Source organism: Nicrophorus vespilloides, unplaced genomic scaffold (genome assembly GCF_001412225.1).
Source record: "Nicrophorus vespilloides isolate i.1.1-1 unplaced genomic scaffold, Nicve_v1.0, whole genome shotgun sequence".
Lineage (NCBI taxonomy): Eukaryota > Metazoa > Arthropoda > Insecta > Coleoptera > Silphidae > Nicrophorus > Nicrophorus vespilloides.
The window spans coordinates 991,544-1,007,865 of NW_017100098.1; the positions used below are offsets into that span (position 1 = coordinate 991,544).

The 16,322-nt window shown below is 33.2% G+C and overlaps 6 protein-coding genes across 10 annotated transcripts; 4 read left to right on the forward strand and 2 right to left on the reverse strand.

The window, feature by feature from the left end:
* Positions 1-17: 17 nt before the first annotated feature.
* Positions 18-1,942, reverse strand: LOC108567837 (putative inactive carboxylesterase 4). Its single transcript, XM_017928530.1, has 5 exons — positions 1,775-1,942; positions 1,213-1,368; positions 859-1,156; positions 427-806; positions 18-369 (listed from the first exon to the last, which is right to left on the reverse strand). Exons 1-5 carry the CDS (start codon positions 1,811-1,813, stop codon positions 28-30), a joined length of 1,215 nt encoding a protein of 404 aa, XP_017784019.1. The 5' UTR covers positions 1,814-1,942; the 3' UTR covers positions 18-27.
* Positions 1,943-3,658: 1,716 nt separating this feature from the next.
* LOC108567838 (MIP18 family protein CG30152) lies at positions 3,659-4,805 on the forward strand. Of its 3 annotated transcripts, XM_017928532.1 has the most exons (6): positions 3,659-3,735; positions 3,800-3,887; positions 3,965-4,084; positions 4,199-4,278; positions 4,332-4,515; positions 4,567-4,805. In XM_017928532.1, the coding sequence occupies exons 2-6, from the start codon at positions 3,881-3,883 to the stop codon at positions 4,662-4,664; spliced, it is 489 nt and encodes a 162-aa protein (XP_017784021.1). In that variant the 5' UTR covers positions 3,659-3,735; positions 3,800-3,880; the 3' UTR covers positions 4,665-4,805. The 3 variants fall into 3 exon arrangements, with proteins under 3 accessions (XP_017784021.1, XP_017784020.1, XP_017784022.1); XM_017928531.1 differs by lacking the exon at positions 3,659-3,735 and having other exon boundaries at positions 3,745-3,887; XM_017928533.1 differs by lacking the exon at positions 3,659-3,735 and having other exon boundaries at positions 3,745-3,887; positions 4,004-4,084.
* Positions 4,806-4,957: 152 nt separating this feature from the next.
* Positions 4,958-8,470, forward strand: LOC108567839 (GPI ethanolamine phosphate transferase 3). The gene is made up of 5 exons (XM_017928534.1): positions 4,958-5,557; positions 5,618-5,898; positions 5,953-6,023; positions 6,078-8,131; positions 8,189-8,470. Exons 1-5 carry the CDS (start codon positions 5,060-5,062, stop codon positions 8,384-8,386), a joined length of 3,102 nt encoding a protein of 1,033 aa, XP_017784023.1. The 5' UTR covers positions 4,958-5,059; the 3' UTR covers positions 8,387-8,470.
* An 88-nt stretch (positions 8,471-8,558) lies between these two features.
* Positions 8,559-10,436, forward strand: LOC108567840 (testis-specific serine/threonine-protein kinase 3-like). 3 transcript variants are annotated; one of them, XM_017928536.1, is made up of 5 exons: positions 8,559-8,996; positions 9,042-9,238; positions 9,304-9,727; positions 9,780-9,950; positions 10,176-10,436. In XM_017928536.1, exons 1-5 carry the CDS (start codon positions 8,847-8,849, stop codon positions 10,359-10,361), a joined length of 1,128 nt encoding a protein of 375 aa, XP_017784025.1. In that variant the 5' UTR covers positions 8,559-8,846; the 3' UTR covers positions 10,362-10,436. The 3 variants fall into 3 exon arrangements, with proteins under 3 accessions (XP_017784025.1, XP_017784026.1, XP_017784027.1); XM_017928537.1 differs by having other exon boundaries at positions 9,069-9,238; XM_017928538.1 differs by having other exon boundaries at positions 10,053-10,259.
* Positions 10,437-10,519: 83 nt separating this feature from the next.
* LOC108567841 lies at positions 10,520-12,708 on the reverse strand. The gene is made up of 2 exons (XM_017928539.1): positions 12,587-12,708; positions 10,520-12,532 (listed from the first exon to the last, which is right to left on the reverse strand). Exon 2 carries the CDS (start codon positions 12,517-12,519, stop codon positions 10,852-10,854), a length of 1,668 nt encoding a protein of 555 aa, XP_017784028.1. The 5' UTR covers positions 12,520-12,532; positions 12,587-12,708; the 3' UTR covers positions 10,520-10,851.
* A 769-nt stretch (positions 12,709-13,477) lies between these two features.
* LOC108567842 (RNA polymerase II subunit A C-terminal domain phosphatase) lies at positions 13,478-16,227 on the forward strand. Its single transcript, XM_017928540.1, has 5 exons — positions 13,478-13,724; positions 13,783-13,936; positions 13,995-14,365; positions 14,422-15,721; positions 15,775-16,227. Exons 1-5 carry the CDS (start codon positions 13,507-13,509, stop codon positions 16,132-16,134), a joined length of 2,403 nt encoding a protein of 800 aa, XP_017784029.1. The 5' UTR covers positions 13,478-13,506; the 3' UTR covers positions 16,135-16,227.
* Positions 16,228-16,322: the final 95 nt, after the last annotated feature.

The window sequence follows — 16,322 nt, forward strand, 5'->3', positions numbered from 1 at the left end:
ATGATGTCAATAGAAAAATTAAATTTCTTAATTTACATCGTGATAGTTTTGCTTGTTATCTGATGGTTCGTCATCTCCAAAATAAAATTGCTTAATTTTTTCAGCAACAACTTTAGACATTGAACTTCCTCTTGGGAATTTCAAAGTATATGGAACAATAGTTTCAAAATCGGTTATCATAGGTTCTTTGAATAGTGTAAACATAAGACCCTCACTGGAAGTATAACCAAAGATCATTGGAACTTTATTGAATTTTCCAGATTTTAAAATGTTTATTGGTTCATCGCTCAAGAACGCCTCCTCATATGGACTTAAGTTTTCAACAACTGGTCCAAATACTCGATGTGCTCCAGCATGAGCTTCAATCAACTGCAAATTGATGTTATTTAAGTTTAACATTTCAAAAAGTTTTGTTCATCTACTAACATCTGGTATTTTCCAATGCGCATCAAGTAAATCCTTTTTGTCTGCTTTTTGTAGGATGTCCAGCATTTCTCTCTCGCTTTTGCAATTTTCGTATCCTAAATGTCTCATGTATTCTTGTCTGCATCTTGTGCCCTTGGCCCAAATATTTACAGCAACGCCACTTTGGCAAATTGCCTTATGAAAAAGCCCATTTGCCATTGGTGACAGCACCAAGTAATGGACCAAGGCTCCTCCAGAACTCTCACCAAAGATTGTTACGTTATTTGGATCCCCGTTGAAACTTTCAATGTTCTCCTTTATCCAGCGCAATGCCATTACCAGGTCTTTCAAACCCGCGTTTCCGGGAACTCTCAAAGTTGTGTCTTCGAAACTCAAAAATCCTGAAAATAATCAATGAATTTGAAATTTTATAATAAATAGGTTAAAACCAACCGAATATTCCTAATCTGAAATTAACTGTAACCAAAACAACGTCGCCAGTCATTAAGAATTCAGGACTATGCATTTCCAATTTGCTTGAGCCAACCTTGAATCCTCCTCCATGTATCCACATCATTACAGGTTTCAGATGCTTCTTTTTCGTGGGCAATTCTGGAGTAAAGACGTTCAATATTAAACAATCCTCAGAACCGACCGACTTCTTTTGATACAATGGGTGTCTTGAAAAACATTCATTCCCTTCTTCTGTAGCATCTCTTAATCCATTCCAAGATTCTGGCGGTTGAGGCGCCTAATTATATAGTCTTTATCATATTTATACTATACAAATATTTTTAATAGAATTACCTTAAATCTGAGAGCTCCTAGCGGCGGTTTAGCGTACGGAATAGCATGGAATGTGTAGTAATCTTGATCATTTTGGTCTTTGTCTATTTTACCTTTCAGATCTCCCTGTTTGATGGTAACAATTAGATCAGACATATTGTCAACCTGTGTGTAAGACTGTTCTTAGAATTTTGAGAAGTAAAATTTGATTTTAAATTAATATACTATTTATCGAACCACTTAAGATTTATGTCTTTTATTTGGCACTAATTATTACGACAATTTACACTTTAAGTGGTGTTTCTTGTTATTAAACATTCAAACTTGATTGGTGCATAATAAACAATACAGTAATTATATATAAGCAATTAATGTCAATTTAAATAATTAGTAAGTAAGGAATAAACTTTTAATGCAGTGGCGTAGCAATGGGATATGCAATTTTACATATAGAATTACAGAGAGTGAATATATAAAACTGAATCCATTTACTGGAGAAAATAGTATGAAATAAAAATTTCCTATATTTAAATTATTTTGCTATAAACAGCAATGTTACATTGTTTCAGTAGTTTGTACATACATTTATTATAATCATTACGCATCTTCCGTTTAACTTCATAAAACTGAAGATCTCGGCCTGCTGTCTCTACTGTGTCTACACTTAATGTAGTGTTAAATTTCTTCCGAATTTGGACACACCGGTCTCGAAAGGTTCATTATCACTGACTTAGAGCGAGATGTGCAATGCGGTATTATAATCATTATTTGCATTTCCATGTTTCTCATGTAAATAGTTCCACGAACGGATTTGAAATACCTTTATATTAATTATATCAAACAAATTATTTATATGTTAATAGTCTATACATATTATATTTACTCATTATTATTAAAAAAAAATATATATTTTTTTATAATTTTTTTCGTTCACATATTGCTACGCCACTGCATTTATGTATGTTTGTACAACATAATTTTATCAATGAAATCATAAAAAATTACTCAATAAAAAAAGTGTAACTTATCAGTTTATCTTATAAATCCAAAGTACTCGCTTCTCATATCATGTGAAAAAAGTTGTGAAACAATGATGCGAATGCAATTATTTCCACTCCTTTTATCATGCACGATCAAATTGACTGATCGATATTTATCATATTTAATATAATTAATGTCTGAAATATGCTCTTATCATTGTAGAGATATGATGTAAATAAATATTTATGCTCAAATAAAATTCCTATAATTAACAAAATATGCCAGTCGTTCTAAATAATACTGCTATATAAAGGAAAAGTTTAAGAAAAGTCATAATGTATTCATATTCAATCTATTCCATTATTATTTTTTTTACAAGTTAGAGAAAAGGGTCGGCAACGTGGTAGAAAGTTGAAAAGCAAACACATTAAAATTTTAGAATTCGCTAACTTCATAACATGATGCCCGCCGAACTCTTGTCACGTAACATCCTTAGGAGATTCTCTGAAAAATGTTTGTCTTTTTTTTTTCAAAAAATAAGTAATTATTATATTTTTGCAAATTCTTCAATTCACTTTTCAATTACACTTTATAACTTAAACAGGTAATATAATAGATAATACGACTATGAAAACAATGCGTGCAATTAGAAAAAGTTTTTCAAGGTTGTGATTATAAATTCACTGCAAAACCGTCAGTATTTTTTCCACTAATATTTATTTTATTTTTTAATTAATTTTTACTTTTAGTAGTTCTTCGTCCTCCATTTATCGTCCTTTCAGTATTTAATATTGTATACATTTTCAAAAGCTCTTTCTTTCTAAACAGAATTTTTAATTATTATTTTTGAATCCACCTGATGCTACATTTGTCTTTTCATCATAAAGTTAACTTTCGATTTTTTTTTTGTAAAACTGAAAAAGTCTGTTAACTAGGAAGTTGCTTTTTTAGTTCAATTCACTTCTTTCAAGGCGCTCTAATACTTTTTTTTATATATTTGCATCGCACACACTACCCGCTGGACTTGCTTACATTATGTTATTTAAAAATAAAGCTATTTTTCAATTGAATATAATATTTAACTCTTTGAGGGACGGTGGTACACTCAATGTACCATGTTTTGAACATGCCTAGTCGAGCTTCATTATAATTTTCTAGAAAATGTACCGATGTTGATTAAGTTGACGAAGTTGTCTGATTCAGTTGTGTAAAAATTTGTAGGGTCTAGAAACTTAGGAATTTCTGGCCCCTCGAAGAATTCTTCTCATTATACTCTCCTCTTCACTTGCGCATCTTGCACAATTTCGCCAGCCACTGTTTTTATTAATTGAAGATTTATCTAAACTAGCCTAAGTTACTGGGGTCAAGGGGAAAAACATGTGGGACGACTAAACTAAATAACAACTTTTCAGTACAAATATGTTAGAAGAGTTCAAAGAGTTAAAATAGTATCCTTTATTGATTGTTGATATATCTGCAGATATGACATGTAAACTTGGTAGCATACAGTGGGATTCATCAACATATCAGTCTTTAATAAATATGTACGAATCAGAAATATAAGTATGTATAATAATGTTATCAAGAAATAGATTAAATATGCAAATATTTTTAAAAATATAATCAGTTATCGAGTGTATGTCGATTGCAACCAATCAAGAAATTTCGAATAAAAATTGGAGGTGGATCCAAGAACAAAATAAACAAAATGGAAGGTTAGATCAGCTGCTTTTAATTGTATTTTTGCATTGTATTTATGTTCTGTATTTTTATTGTCCGCAAAATCTTAAAGAAAAAGTAGAAATGTTTTTATTCCGCAAAAAATCCACAGAAAGCAAAACCAATAAAGTGGATGCAGAAGTTGCGCAGACGAAAGATCAAAACAGCGACGAACTGAAATACACTGTCTATGGTAAATAATTCACATTCATTAATAATAAATAATCGCAATCAAAGGTTAGAGGCCAAACTGATATTTGCAGGTTATAAAAATTATATATATACATATATGTTGCCCATATTTTAGATTTCATTCGAACAATAAAAGACCCTGAGAAACCAAACACTTTGGAGGAACTCAATGTGGTTTATGAGGAAGGCGTTTTTGTAAGTTCATTAAATTTGTGAGTGTGTTCTTCAATTAATTCAAAGTCCATCAGGTGAAAGAATCTACGGCTGCTAATACCAGTGTTGTGAGGGTTGAATTTAATCCAACTGTTCCCCATTGTTCATTAGCTACCTTAATAGGACTCTGCATAAGAATTAAATTAGAAAGAAGTATTCCAGATGAGTTGAAATTGGACATTTTCATAAAGAAGGGTGCTCATGCAACTGAAGAAGAAAGTGAGTTAAATGTTAATTATTAAATTGAATATGATCAATCTTTGTTTGCAGTTAATAAACAAATAAATGACAAGGAACGAATAGCAGCAGCTATGGAAAATCCCAAACTTAAGGAAATGGTAGAAATGTGTATTAAGGAAGAATATTGATTGTTTGTTTTGGGTTTTGGAGAATGGATAATTGTACATATTTTTTTATATTCTTATTGCACTTTTTCTAACTTGCAATTGGACCTTATCGCTACTACGATTGTAGATATATTGTTTGTAATATAAATAAAATTTAAGGAATTTATATTCTTATTGCACTTAGACCTTATTGCTATTGTAATGTAAATCAAATTTAAAGAAAGGCAACCAAGTATACTTTGAATTAATTCTAAGCAGCTAACTTCATGCTACTAACTTATTAGTTATTCAATTCAATTAGAATACGTGTTCAATGAAGTTGGGTTATTCGTATTGAATTTAGTTTGACGTTAAATTTATAAATAATAACAATGTGCAAAAATTGAGGGTCGCATGAGAACTTTCAGTTTAAAAATATGTCTAAACAGTGGTATTATGTTTTGTTCCTGCTTTGGTTCACATTCACTGCGGTAACACAGATTTTACTTTTCACAAATGGGTTTTTGCTTACAAGAGTTACACTAAAATTGAACTCGAGTTGTGATCAACAACTAAAATGTGATTCAGAACCTCAATGCGAGAATCTCTTAAATAAATTGGATGATGCCACCACTACATGCCTTGCACCTCGATCAAAGGTTGTGTTACTTATAATTGATGCATTTCGATATGATTTTGCATTATACAATGCATCATTAAGTGATCCACTGCCTTATCAAAATAAACTGCCAATAATTAGTGAAATGATTAACTCAGAACCACAGAATACAAGACTTTATCAATTTATTGCTGATCCACCAACTACCACAATGCAGAGGCTTAAAGGCTTAACCACTGGAAGTTTGCCTACTTTTGTTGATGCAGGATCTAATTTTGCAACCCATGAAATTGATGAAGATAATATTATTGATCAAGTAAGTTGCATACATTATATATTACATTAAGTAATAAATAATTTCTGCTATATTTTTTAGATTCACAAACATGGTTATAATGCTGTATTTATGGGTGATGATACTTGGGATGGTTTATATCCTAATAGATTTATTAGAAACTTCCCATATCCATCATTTGATGTATGGGATTTGGATACTGTTGATAATGGTGTAATAAGCAATTTATTTGATGAAATCCAAAAAGATGATTGGCATCTAATAATAGGTCATTTTCTTGGTGTAGATCATTGTGGTCATAGGTATGGACCATATCATAATGAAATGTCTAGAAAACTAAGTGAAATGAATACTGTGATAAGGTAAATCTGCAGAAACTTATTATATAAAATAGTTTTAACTAAATATGCTTTTAGAAATGTAATTAATTCCTTAGATAAGGAAAGTATGCTGTTTGTAATTGGAGACCATGGTATGACAGCTACTGGTAAGTATTAAGTTTGTTTGAAGTATAAATGATTCTAGTGTCCTACTTTTAAAGGTGATCATGGTGGTGAAAGTGATAACGAAATTACCTCAACAATGTTTGTGTATTCAAAACAGCAATTAACGGATTCTAAGAATCTTAACAATTATACTATCAAGCAAGTAGATTTTGTTCCTACATTGAGTACAATTTTGGGAGTCCCAATACCTTTCTCGAATTTGGGAGCGACTGTATTAGATGTACTTCCAGTTGTTAAATCGGTAATCCCGAATTGGCATAAATCCTTATTTGCCTTATGGGCAAATGCCCAACAGCTAACTGCATACATCAAAACATATGCAAACAATACTCGCACATTCAATAAACAAGATTTGGATAATGTGTTTGAAGATTTTGAAAAATTGAAAGTTATGATGCAGAGCGTAACTGATGAAATCCTGTTTGCGGGATTTGTTAAAAATGTTAATGACTATATAAAGAATGTTAGAAATATGTGCGAAAAAGTTTGGATTCAATTTGATGCTTATTCCATGGCTCGTGGTTTATTATTGTTTTCACATTCAATTATTTTTATTTATTTGTTAGTCAATGGTCTTGGTGATGAAAAATTCGACCAATGCCTAAACAAGTTTGTAATTGGTTCTTTATATGGTTTAACACTGGTTGGTGCTATCGCCAGTTTCATCTTATTATATTTCAATATTGTTAGTGATTTTTACAATACGTTCTACTTCATTTCTGGATTGTGTAACCTAGGTGTACTAATATTCCTCTGCGTACAAAACTTTCAGGAAATCTCGTTGAGTTTAAATGAGAGCAATAAAACCCGAAAATGGAACGACATTGTGTCCAGGATATTGTTAACTTTCAGCGCATTAATGTTATTCAGTAATAGTTTCATTTTGGAAGAGGCTAAGGTCATGTTATTCTTCTTATGCAGTCTGATAGTTACATTCCTTTTAGAATTTGGATTTTTAAATATGGATAAAGTGAATGTCAAAAGCTCAGTGAAAAGAAAAATTGTTATTTTAGGTTTAGCTATTGGAGTGTTAATTAGATTTTCTATGTATTTTTGGAAGTGCCGCGAGGAACAAGGTTGCAAAGATTATTTTGCTTCAAAAGTCTCAAATGTAAACAGAATAGAGTGGATTCTAGCATTTATTTGTTTGGTCATATTTATAGTTGCAACCAAAATTTGGCTAAGATCATGCGGAAATCTAAACGGGTTTTCTTCAACAGTAGTACTTGCTAGGTATTCGCCGCCGCTTATAATTTTGTGCACGATTGGTTTTTGGGTAGTCCATAAACTACCAAGGGACACAAGAATTAAAATTATTGGTCGATGGTCACCTGATACAATGGCATGGATAGTATATGGTTTTACATTCTTTGGAATACTTAGCACTATTATAAAACCTTTATGCATTTATCGACTGAAGCCTAATCAATTGGAAGTTGATATGCGATCGGACAATTTGATACCACAACTAGCCAAGCATGTGATGAGTGCTCAGCCTAAGAAAGATGATGTGCCTTTGGTTTTTGGATTAGCAACTGTTTACAGTGCAGCCTTTACAGTGGTTGCAGTTTACTTGATCTTGTTGTGGTGTTTGTTGCTCGGAGATCTTGTAATGCCGTCTTGCATTGCGCTCGTATTTGTTCTAGCTTTGGTTTTGGTTATCTCCTCCGTTCGTAGATATGAACAGGCTGATTGTGTGGAAAGCCTTTTCGAAGTGCCTTCTTCGCTTATACTTTTCTGGTTTGTTATGTCCATTTATCTATTTTACGGTACCGCACATCAGCCCACTTTCACGAATATAGCCTGGGATGCTGCTTTTGTTGGCACCGGGGGTACTTTAAATTACAAACTAATCCCAGCTGCATTAGTGCTCATAAACACTTTCGGATCTTACCTAATCACAGGCATAACACTACCACTACTTATGATAGCTCCATTTAGTACTCACGTAATGTTACCCAGCTTATTCAACAAAAAGAAAGGAGTTAACTTGGCTCGAGGTGAATTGGTCATTTACGATTACGATCAAGCGTTTCTAAGGGGAGCATTTAAAATGTCATGCAAGTACATCATGTGCCATGCACTCAGGGTAAGTTTTTTTTTTATCATTTAGTTTATGAATTACAACTATGTCGTTTATTTTCAGGTATTCTCCAGTATGTTATCGTCTACAATTCACTGTCGTCATTTAATGGTTTGGAATATTTTTGCTCCAAAGTTAATCTTCGAAGCAATTGCAATGTTCATCACTCTAGTTTCCGTTGTGTTGGGTTACTTACTTATAATTCGCATCAATAACAAAGTCGATCATTTAATTAAACAGTTGAATAAGCAATACAGTTAGTGATACATACAATGGAAAATAATAGATTGTTATATTTAAATTATACTAATTTATTTGATCACTGCCAAAAATAAAGTATATTACATCTAGTCTAATTTTAGATAATTATCTTAAACATTTAATGAACTGTTTTTCTTGTATTATTAAATACATCTGTTTTAGAAGTGCCATTTTTAATAATGTATATCATATTTTGATGAAACATTGTTAAGATTTTTGTCTTTTAAATACTTAGATATTAAAAAAATAGATTCAATTCTTAGTATATGTATATTAAATAAATCATTTCTAAAATCTGCCAGTTGACTTTTGAATTGCATTTTTATTATCAGAGATTGCAGCTGTCCCTAAACATCATTTTCTGTCTTAATTTCATTTCCTAGGTCCGGTCTTTCAAAATTCTTTGTAAAATTCCAAATGGGAATGGTTTATCACTAGGATGACCACATGAGGAAAAGGCATGCCTTCACCGGTAAATAGTATACACCAGACACATCACTCGCATACGACGCAGAACACGGAAAGTCAAAAAGATAGGAAAACAGTCCTCGAGACACATGGCTACTTCTTGGGAAAGACGATCGGGGCTGGATCCTATGCGACCGTGCGGGTGGGTTAATTAGATTGCAAATCCAAAAAACCTAATCTCATCCAGTTTGTGTTCTTATTTATAAATTTCAAGATGGCACATAGCGAATTGCATGGTGGAAATGTAGCTATAAAAATTGTTAGCAAGTATACAGCTCCTGAAGATTATCTCAAGAAATTTTTGCCACGAGAAATTGAAGTTGTAAAAGGATTGAAACACCCGAATCTTATTCGATTCCTGCAAGCTATTGAAACTACACACAGGTATTGGTTAAGAAATTTTTAAAAAAATCCATTATTTACATTTATTTTTATAAAAAACAAAATAGAGTATACATAGTCATGGAATACGCAGAGAATGGAAGCCTTTTAGATATAATTAGGAAGGAGTCTTTCATACAGGAGCAACGTGCTCGGAAGTGGTTCAGACAACTTGTCGATGCAATCGAGTATTGTCACGAGAGAGGTGTAGTCCATAGAGACATCAAGTGTGAAAACCTGTTGATGGATATCAACTACAATATTAAGGTATCAGATTTCGGCTTTGCACGAACGTACGTGAAGCACCAGAACGGACATCCGGTCTTGAGCGAAACTTTCTGCGGAAGCTACGCTTATGCTTCACCGGAGATACTCAGAGGAATCCCGTACCAGCCGCACCAATCAGATATCTGGTCAATGGGCGTGGTTTTGTATGCCATGGTTTTTGGACGTTTACCTTTCGATGACACTAATTATTCTTTGCTTCTGAAGGTAAGTGAAAGAGGGACAAAGAGTCGCATAATGCAGACTTTTACCTTTTCAGCAAGTGTCAAATAAAGTTACGTTTCCTCGAGATCCCAAAGCATCCAGTGCATGCAAAGCTTTGATCAATAAAATTTTGGCACCTCTGAAAGTTAGAGCTCGAATTTCCGGTATAAGGACTGACGCCTGGTTCAACTACACTACAACAGACAAAGCAGGAAGTAGCAAGGAGGTAAGCGTGCCTCTACATACAAGTATATCTCTGTTTCGTGTGCACTAGAATATTATTATGCATAGAGTTTAGTGGACTGTAGTGATATGCTTGGTGTTTCAGGTTTCACTTGAGTATTACAAACTCTTACTGTCGTTGAAAAACAATGACGACCAAGTGGAAACTCAATCATATCCCTACAATTAGACGGAGAAAAAAAAAGTAACTCTCTACGTCCGTTTTTAGGGATCGGAGGTGTCTCAGATTCGTGTCCCAAGTCGGGATGCTATAACCCTGGTAACAAAGAAACAACTAAAGGATGAAGTGAAACGCAAGGAAAAGGCAAACGCTGCTGAAGAGGAGACCCAAATTGCAACGCAATCGCCGGAAACGCCGAATAGATCCGAAGATAAAATAAAAGACAAGAAATAAATGTTCGTTACATTTCTATAGGCGAAATATATTTATTATATAAATGAATGATTTCATCATTAGGATATTTTTACACTTCACAAATTTATAATCATACAAAATGCGAAAAAAAAAACAAATAGTACTGATTGAAATTATTTTCAATTAAATAAGTTACTTTATATACAGTAAATATATACGCTTTTTGTATGTGTAATAAACAAAATTAAGAAATATTCAGTGTGCTCACATACAATTGGCTAAATCATAAAGCTCCATATAGAGATTTATAATATTGTGGGTAATATTGTCTCATTACATACATAAACTTTCTGCCTTAGTTTCAATCTTTGGTTCATTAAAATAGAACATAGGTGTTTTTGTCTTTAAGTTACTGTAAACAAAATATAAAAAAAATGGCACTACTCTATCTAAAAGATGTTTCTTGTTTCATTATCACAATGGAAATCATTGAATTAGTTTTAATATTATATACACATTTTTATCACCTTCAATAATATGAGTACGTCAAAGTGTTGTTCGCTTCTGCCGGATCCAAGAATGGTAGCTCTCGGCACTGTTTTAAAAGGGCGTACGCCGTCGAGTTTATAGGAGCAGCCAAAGTTATTCCCGATGATTGCGAGGATGGAATTCGGATGTGCGAAGTGTTTGTGAAACCTGGTTTCAATTCACGATTACTTTCATGTATCATATTGGCAACTTGACCGACAACATTGATCCTCCTCCATCGGATATCTTTAATCTGCATCAACTCCGGCAAATCGGTTCGAAAATTCCACCTCGACAAGATATCTTCTCGTTTTATAAGTAGAACAGACTCGGAGCAAAGTTGTGGCCACAGCAAACCGGCATCAACGTATTCCAAAGGATTCGTTAAATAAACACCATTCTTGTCAACTCCATAGATCATCTGATGATGCCATGTATCAGGAATGCAACCCAGGCACCTCTGCAAGTTTAAAGTGGCAATTGGTACTGCACCATTCTTAATCCAAAACTCCAACCACTTGTACAAGTTAACTATGCGTTCTGGATACATGTGAAAAAATCTTGCATAAATGTTACCATTTGATAATTTAGTCAGTCCTTCAATGATTTCTTCCTGTGTTGTTTCAGCTACACTACGAGTCAATAAATATTCACATAAAGATAAAGCTCCTGGTTTCTTAACCCTCTCAGTCATACATTCCTTAATTTTATCAATTGGTGGAAGTGGAAATCTTAAGGCATTCAGCACATTCATAACAGCAGTGATAGCAGAAGATGTATTATTCCCTTGTTTTAAAACTGCATCATTAGAGCTCCAAATCATAGCATCAGTAATATTATTCACAAATTCGTCATCACTTTCATTTTTATTCTGTACCAGTGCCCCTTTTATAAATGGTACATTCTCATTAGGAGAACTTAATTCACTTCTGCTCCTCTTTGAAAATCGAAATCTTAGTGACTTTGTTCTCTGTGCTTCATTACATGACCAAGGCATAATTGGATCATCCTTATTAACACTAATTGATACATCAGATTCATGTTCATGATATTCCTCTGCCGACTCATTTACCAAATTTTCATAATTTTCCTGATTTACAGAATTACTTGGGCAAGGGGTTGGCTCAACTTCAAGAACATCATTTTCCTCAACTTTGTCAGTTTCTGAACTTGTATCCACTTCTCCATTATTGCCTGGATCAAAATCCATTTCCAAGTAGTCCATTTCTGGGCTGGAAGTTTCTTCTCTAGCAGGGATTATAACAGGTTCAGGTTCTGGGGGAATCTCCAAAGCAAAAAACGAACTTGGTAAATCTGCCTTGTAAGTGTAGATACAGCCATCATCCGATACTGACAAAATATCATTTTCATCACTGGATGAAGAATCTTCTGTGTTAAATTTGCAATAATTTTGGAAGTTTGAGCATGATGGTTCATCTTGTAGTTGTAAATTGATGTAAGATGTTATCCCATTCATTTTTCTGTTTTCCTCACTGTTCAATGTTGACAGGTTATCCAGGTTATTATTTAACTTTCTAGTCTTCTTTTGTAATGGTGATTTTATTTTTTTTGGTATTGCTCCCTTGCTGTGATCATTGCTCACATTTGCATTGGTATCAGGGGACATTAAAACCTCCTCTTTGACTTCCAGATCCTCCTTTGAATTCATTGTTTTCTTTTTACTATAACCAACAAAACTAAGTAAATATAGTGTTATTCTCAATGTATACTAGTACCTTGTTATACACAAGCTTTCACATTATATACATTTCGTTTGTCAATGAAGTACTAAATTATATAGCTTTTAATTGAAAAACTTTATACTTTAACCAAATTGAAACATGTTTGACAGTCTTCAAACGACATGATCTAATTAAACTGAAGCTTGTTGCAGATGTCAGTTTAAGAATCTTTAATATTTATATTGGGCGGAGCATATAATCTTGATGTTTGTCATTAAATCTTGCAAATGATTACAAAACTTTATCTAATAAATGTTTATTAGTTCAAATCTCTTAAATATTACATAAAATGGCATTATGTACAATAATACTAATTTAAATGTATTTCTTTTTATTTTACAACCAGTAGATGGCAGCAATATCAAAAACAACAATAAAGAATTAATAATTTGTGTCATTTCCTTAAAAATATATCCATAATTAACATAATATATGTACAGAACCGCAGAGTTCCGGTTTGGAAATTGTTCATATTACTACCCTATGTTATATGTTACATTTAGACCCTACTGAGCACGCGGCGGAAGCTAAATGAGAAGGGTGGTGGGTGGTGGAAGGAAGAAGAATCTAATATATGAAGTTTATTAACGAACAATTATTGAGTGTTTAATGAAATTATACAAACACAATATAATTATTGTAAATATATCAATTTATTTGTATTTATTGATGAGTTTTGATAAAGAACAAAGAAATCAAATAAAACCCGTTAATATTTGAAAAATAAGTAACAAGTACAATGTTTTACATAAGTTTATGATATTATTATACATTATTAAAATATTGTATGGCTACATGAATTACATACGATATTTTTTTAAAGTTGTTCTTATAATAAACAATGGATGATGCGCGAAGACTTGACCAATAGTCGAGCGAGTTGTGCGCGCGGTGGGGGTCGGTTTCCGTTAAAGATGGCCGAAAAAACCGTGTTGTTAACACAGCAATTATTAAAACCGATAAAAATATTAAAATGGAAAGTGAGCGAAGGAAATTCAATGTCCATCGGTCGAGTGATTCTTCTGTACGATTTCGATGGGGTGTCAAAGCCGGAACAACGTAAGCTAAAGTCGCAACAGGCTGGAACAGTACACAAGATAATCCAACCGGAAGGCGCCATCGTCAAGCCTGGGTAAGTCCATGTTTAAAAAAGCGCGGGAATTTTTTTAGCGGTATTTTTTAAATTTTAGCGACGGACTCCTGGAGCTGAGGGAATGCATACATCCTACGGTTATGAAAGATATGTGCGCAGAATGTGGAGCCGATTTGAGGAAACATGATGCAACAAGAACAGCATCAGTGCCAATGGTACATGCTATACCTGATTTAAAAGTCAGTGAAGAGGTTAGATTGAAAGAGATCTGAAATTATTTTGATATTAACAGAATCATTTATTCTGTAGGTTGCACAGAAATTAGGCAGAGCTGATGGTGAAAGACTTTTGAGGGACCGTAAACTAGTACTTCTAGTAGATTTAGATCAAACTCTTATTCATACAACCAATGACAACATACCTCCTAATATTAAAGATGTATATCATTTTCAATTATATGGCGCTAATTCACCATGGTATCATACACGTTTAAGGCCTGGTACCCATAAATTCCTTGGAAATGTTTCACCACTTTTTGAGTTACATATTTGCACCTTTGGGGCTAGGAACTATGCACACACTATTACAACATTTTTGGATAATGATCAAACTTACTTTTCCAATAGGATTCTCTCAAGGGATGAGTGTTTTGATCCTACAAGTAAAAAAGCTAATTTAAAGTTAGTTGCAAAATAATTATATTTCATACATTATTTATTTACTTATGCATTTTCAGAGCGTTATTTCCTTGCGGAGACAACATGGTCTGTATCATAGATGATAGGGAGGATGTTTGGAATCATGCTTTAAATTTAATTCACGTGAAACCATACCATTTTTTCCAACATACAGGTGACATTAACGCACCCCCAGGGCTAGATAAGCAAGAAAATGATGATAAAGAAGGTGTTGATTTAAGTATATTAAAGAGCAAGCTAAATGGTAAAAACTTAAAGGAACATGATAAGAAAAATGGCGTGGAGAAAGAAAAAGTAAATGGAATGCAAAGAGCAGATGATGTAAATAATGTTGAAGGTATTGAATCAAATGAAAGTGTAAATAATGAAAAAACAAATGGTAAAGATGTAGATTCTAAGGTTACAAATATAATATCCACAAAAGAAGAAACTATAAAAAAAGAGGATGTAGAAATTGATGTTCAAATGGAAAATACTGTTCAAAACAAAAATAATGGCAACGAAGAGAGTACCAAAATTGAAGATGTTGATAAAATAGAATCTGATTGTAAAGTTCAAAATAATTCTGATGTTGATAATATTAATTCTGAGGAAAATTCAGGTTGTAAAGATAATGTTAACTCTGAGGATAATGGGAACGAGCTTAAAAACAAAGAGGAAGAGTTAAACGATAAAAAAGTTGAAAATAAAGAGGAAGAGTTAAACGATAAAAAAGTTGAAAATAAAGATGAAGATCTTATCGAAATCGAAGATCCAGATGATTACTTGCTGCATCTAGAAGATATTCTGAGGCGAATTCATATAAAATTTTACGAAGAATATGATAAGATGGAATCGGGAGACGTTCCTGATTTGAAACAAGTGATACCTAATGTTCGAAGCGAAATTTTAAAAGGTACTAAACTTGCGTTTAGTGGTTTAGTGCCTACACATATAAAATTGGAGCAGTCGAAAGCGTATCAAGTTGCAAGAAGTTTAGGTGCTTTAGTTACACAAGATCTCAACGACGATTCCACCCATTTGGTAGCTGTAAGACGGGGAACTGCTAAAGTAATTGCTGGTAGAAGAAAAAAGAATTTAAAAATTGTTACACCCGATTGGCTTTGGTCCTGTGCTGAGAGATGGGAGCATGTGGAAGAAGCAATTTACCCATTAAATTCGAAAGGATCAAAAAATAGGCATCCACCGCCGCATTGCTCGAGCCCGGAACATGTACCAAATTATCCGACTCATGATACACCTGCAATTAGAAAACGAACACCTAGTGGAAGATTTATGGATACAATTAATCCACTGATGTCTTTTTCTAGAGATGATATCGCCGATATGGATAAAGAGGTAAAACAGTTAAATTTTAAACCAACAGTTTTTTAAATTAACAATTGTTCTAGGTCGAAGATATACTGGACGATGAAAGCGATGAGAGTGAAGTCGAGGAGGAAAGTAGTTCGAGGATGGATGAAGCAAATACAAAAAAAGAAGACGAGACCAGTAGCAGCAGCAGTAGCTCCGATGAATCGCAGAAAATCAAGAGCCACAAACGGACCTACGATGATGCTTTAACCCAAGAGGATAATCTGGATACGGATTGTCCAAGTACAAAGTTGCGGAAAGAACAATTAGAAAGTGATTTAGACATAGATGATTCAAACAGTGAAGCAAGTGTCGATGCACCGGATGGAAAAGACAACGACGAGTTGGACATAATGGGTGCCGCACTTGAACGGGAGTTTCTTTCCAACAGCGAATAATCATTTAATTCTTTTTTATAGTTATTTTTTTAATTCTGCGGGTTGACGAGAGAATATTTTTTTAAGCGAAAGGAATAAATAATTTTTACTGTATAATTCAATTATTTTGCTAAATAAGACTTGTTACAAATGAAACAGTATTATTTTTCTAGTTTAAAATGCATTTTTTTAATTATTATTTTGTCATT

Excerpts from the sequence above, each read along its gene's own strand:
- LOC108567837 (XM_017928530.1), bottom strand. The coding sequence starts at position 1,813 with ATGAAGTTAAACGGAAGATGCGTAATGATTATAATAAAT. Across the intron at positions 807-858 it reads TTTCAGATTAGGAATATTCG|GATTTTTGAGTTTCGAAGAC; the intron begins GTTGGTTTTAAC and ends GATTATTTTCAG. Across the intron at positions 370-426 it reads CGCATTGGAAAATACCAGAT|TTGATTGAAGCTCATGCTGG; the intron begins GTTAGTAGATGA and ends ATCAATTTGCAG.
- LOC108567838 (XM_017928532.1), top strand. Across the intron at positions 4,279-4,331 it reads TTTATGAGGAAGGCGTTTTT|GTGAAAGAATCTACGGCTGC; the intron begins GTAAGTTCATTA and ends AAAGTCCATCAG. Across the intron at positions 4,516-4,566 it reads TCATGCAACTGAAGAAGAAA|TTAATAAACAAATAAATGAC; the intron begins GTGAGTTAAATG and ends CTTTGTTTGCAG.
- LOC108567839 (XM_017928534.1), top strand. The coding sequence starts at position 5,060 with ATGTCTAAACAGTGGTATTATGTTTTGTTCCTGCTTTGGTTCACATTC. Across the intron at positions 5,558-5,617 it reads AAGATAATATTATTGATCAA|ATTCACAAACATGGTTATAA; the intron begins GTAAGTTGCATA and ends TATATTTTTTAG. Across the intron at positions 6,024-6,077 it reads CCATGGTATGACAGCTACTG|GTGATCATGGTGGTGAAAGT; the intron begins GTAAGTATTAAG and ends CTACTTTTAAAG.
- LOC108567840 (XM_017928536.1), top strand. The coding sequence starts at position 8,847 with ATGCCTTCACCGGTAAATAGTATACACCAGACACATCACTCGCATACG. Across the intron at positions 8,997-9,041 it reads GATCCTATGCGACCGTGCGG|TTTGTGTTCTTATTTATAAA; the intron begins GTGGGTTAATTA and ends AATCTCATCCAG. Across the intron at positions 9,951-10,175 it reads AAGCAGGAAGTAGCAAGGAG|GGATCGGAGGTGTCTCAGAT; the intron begins GTAAGCGTGCCT and ends GTCCGTTTTTAG.
- LOC108567841 (XM_017928539.1), bottom strand. The coding sequence starts at position 12,519 with ATGAATTCAAAGGAGGATCTGGAAGTCAAAGAGGAGGTTTTAATGTCC.
- LOC108567842 (XM_017928540.1), top strand. The coding sequence starts at position 13,507 with ATGGCCGAAAAAACCGTGTTGTTAACACAGCAATTATTAAAACCGATA. Across the intron at positions 13,725-13,782 it reads GGCGCCATCGTCAAGCCTGG|CGACGGACTCCTGGAGCTGA; the intron begins GTAAGTCCATGT and ends TTTAAATTTTAG. Across the intron at positions 14,366-14,421 it reads AGTAAAAAAGCTAATTTAAA|AGCGTTATTTCCTTGCGGAG; the intron begins GTTAGTTGCAAA and ends ATGCATTTTCAG.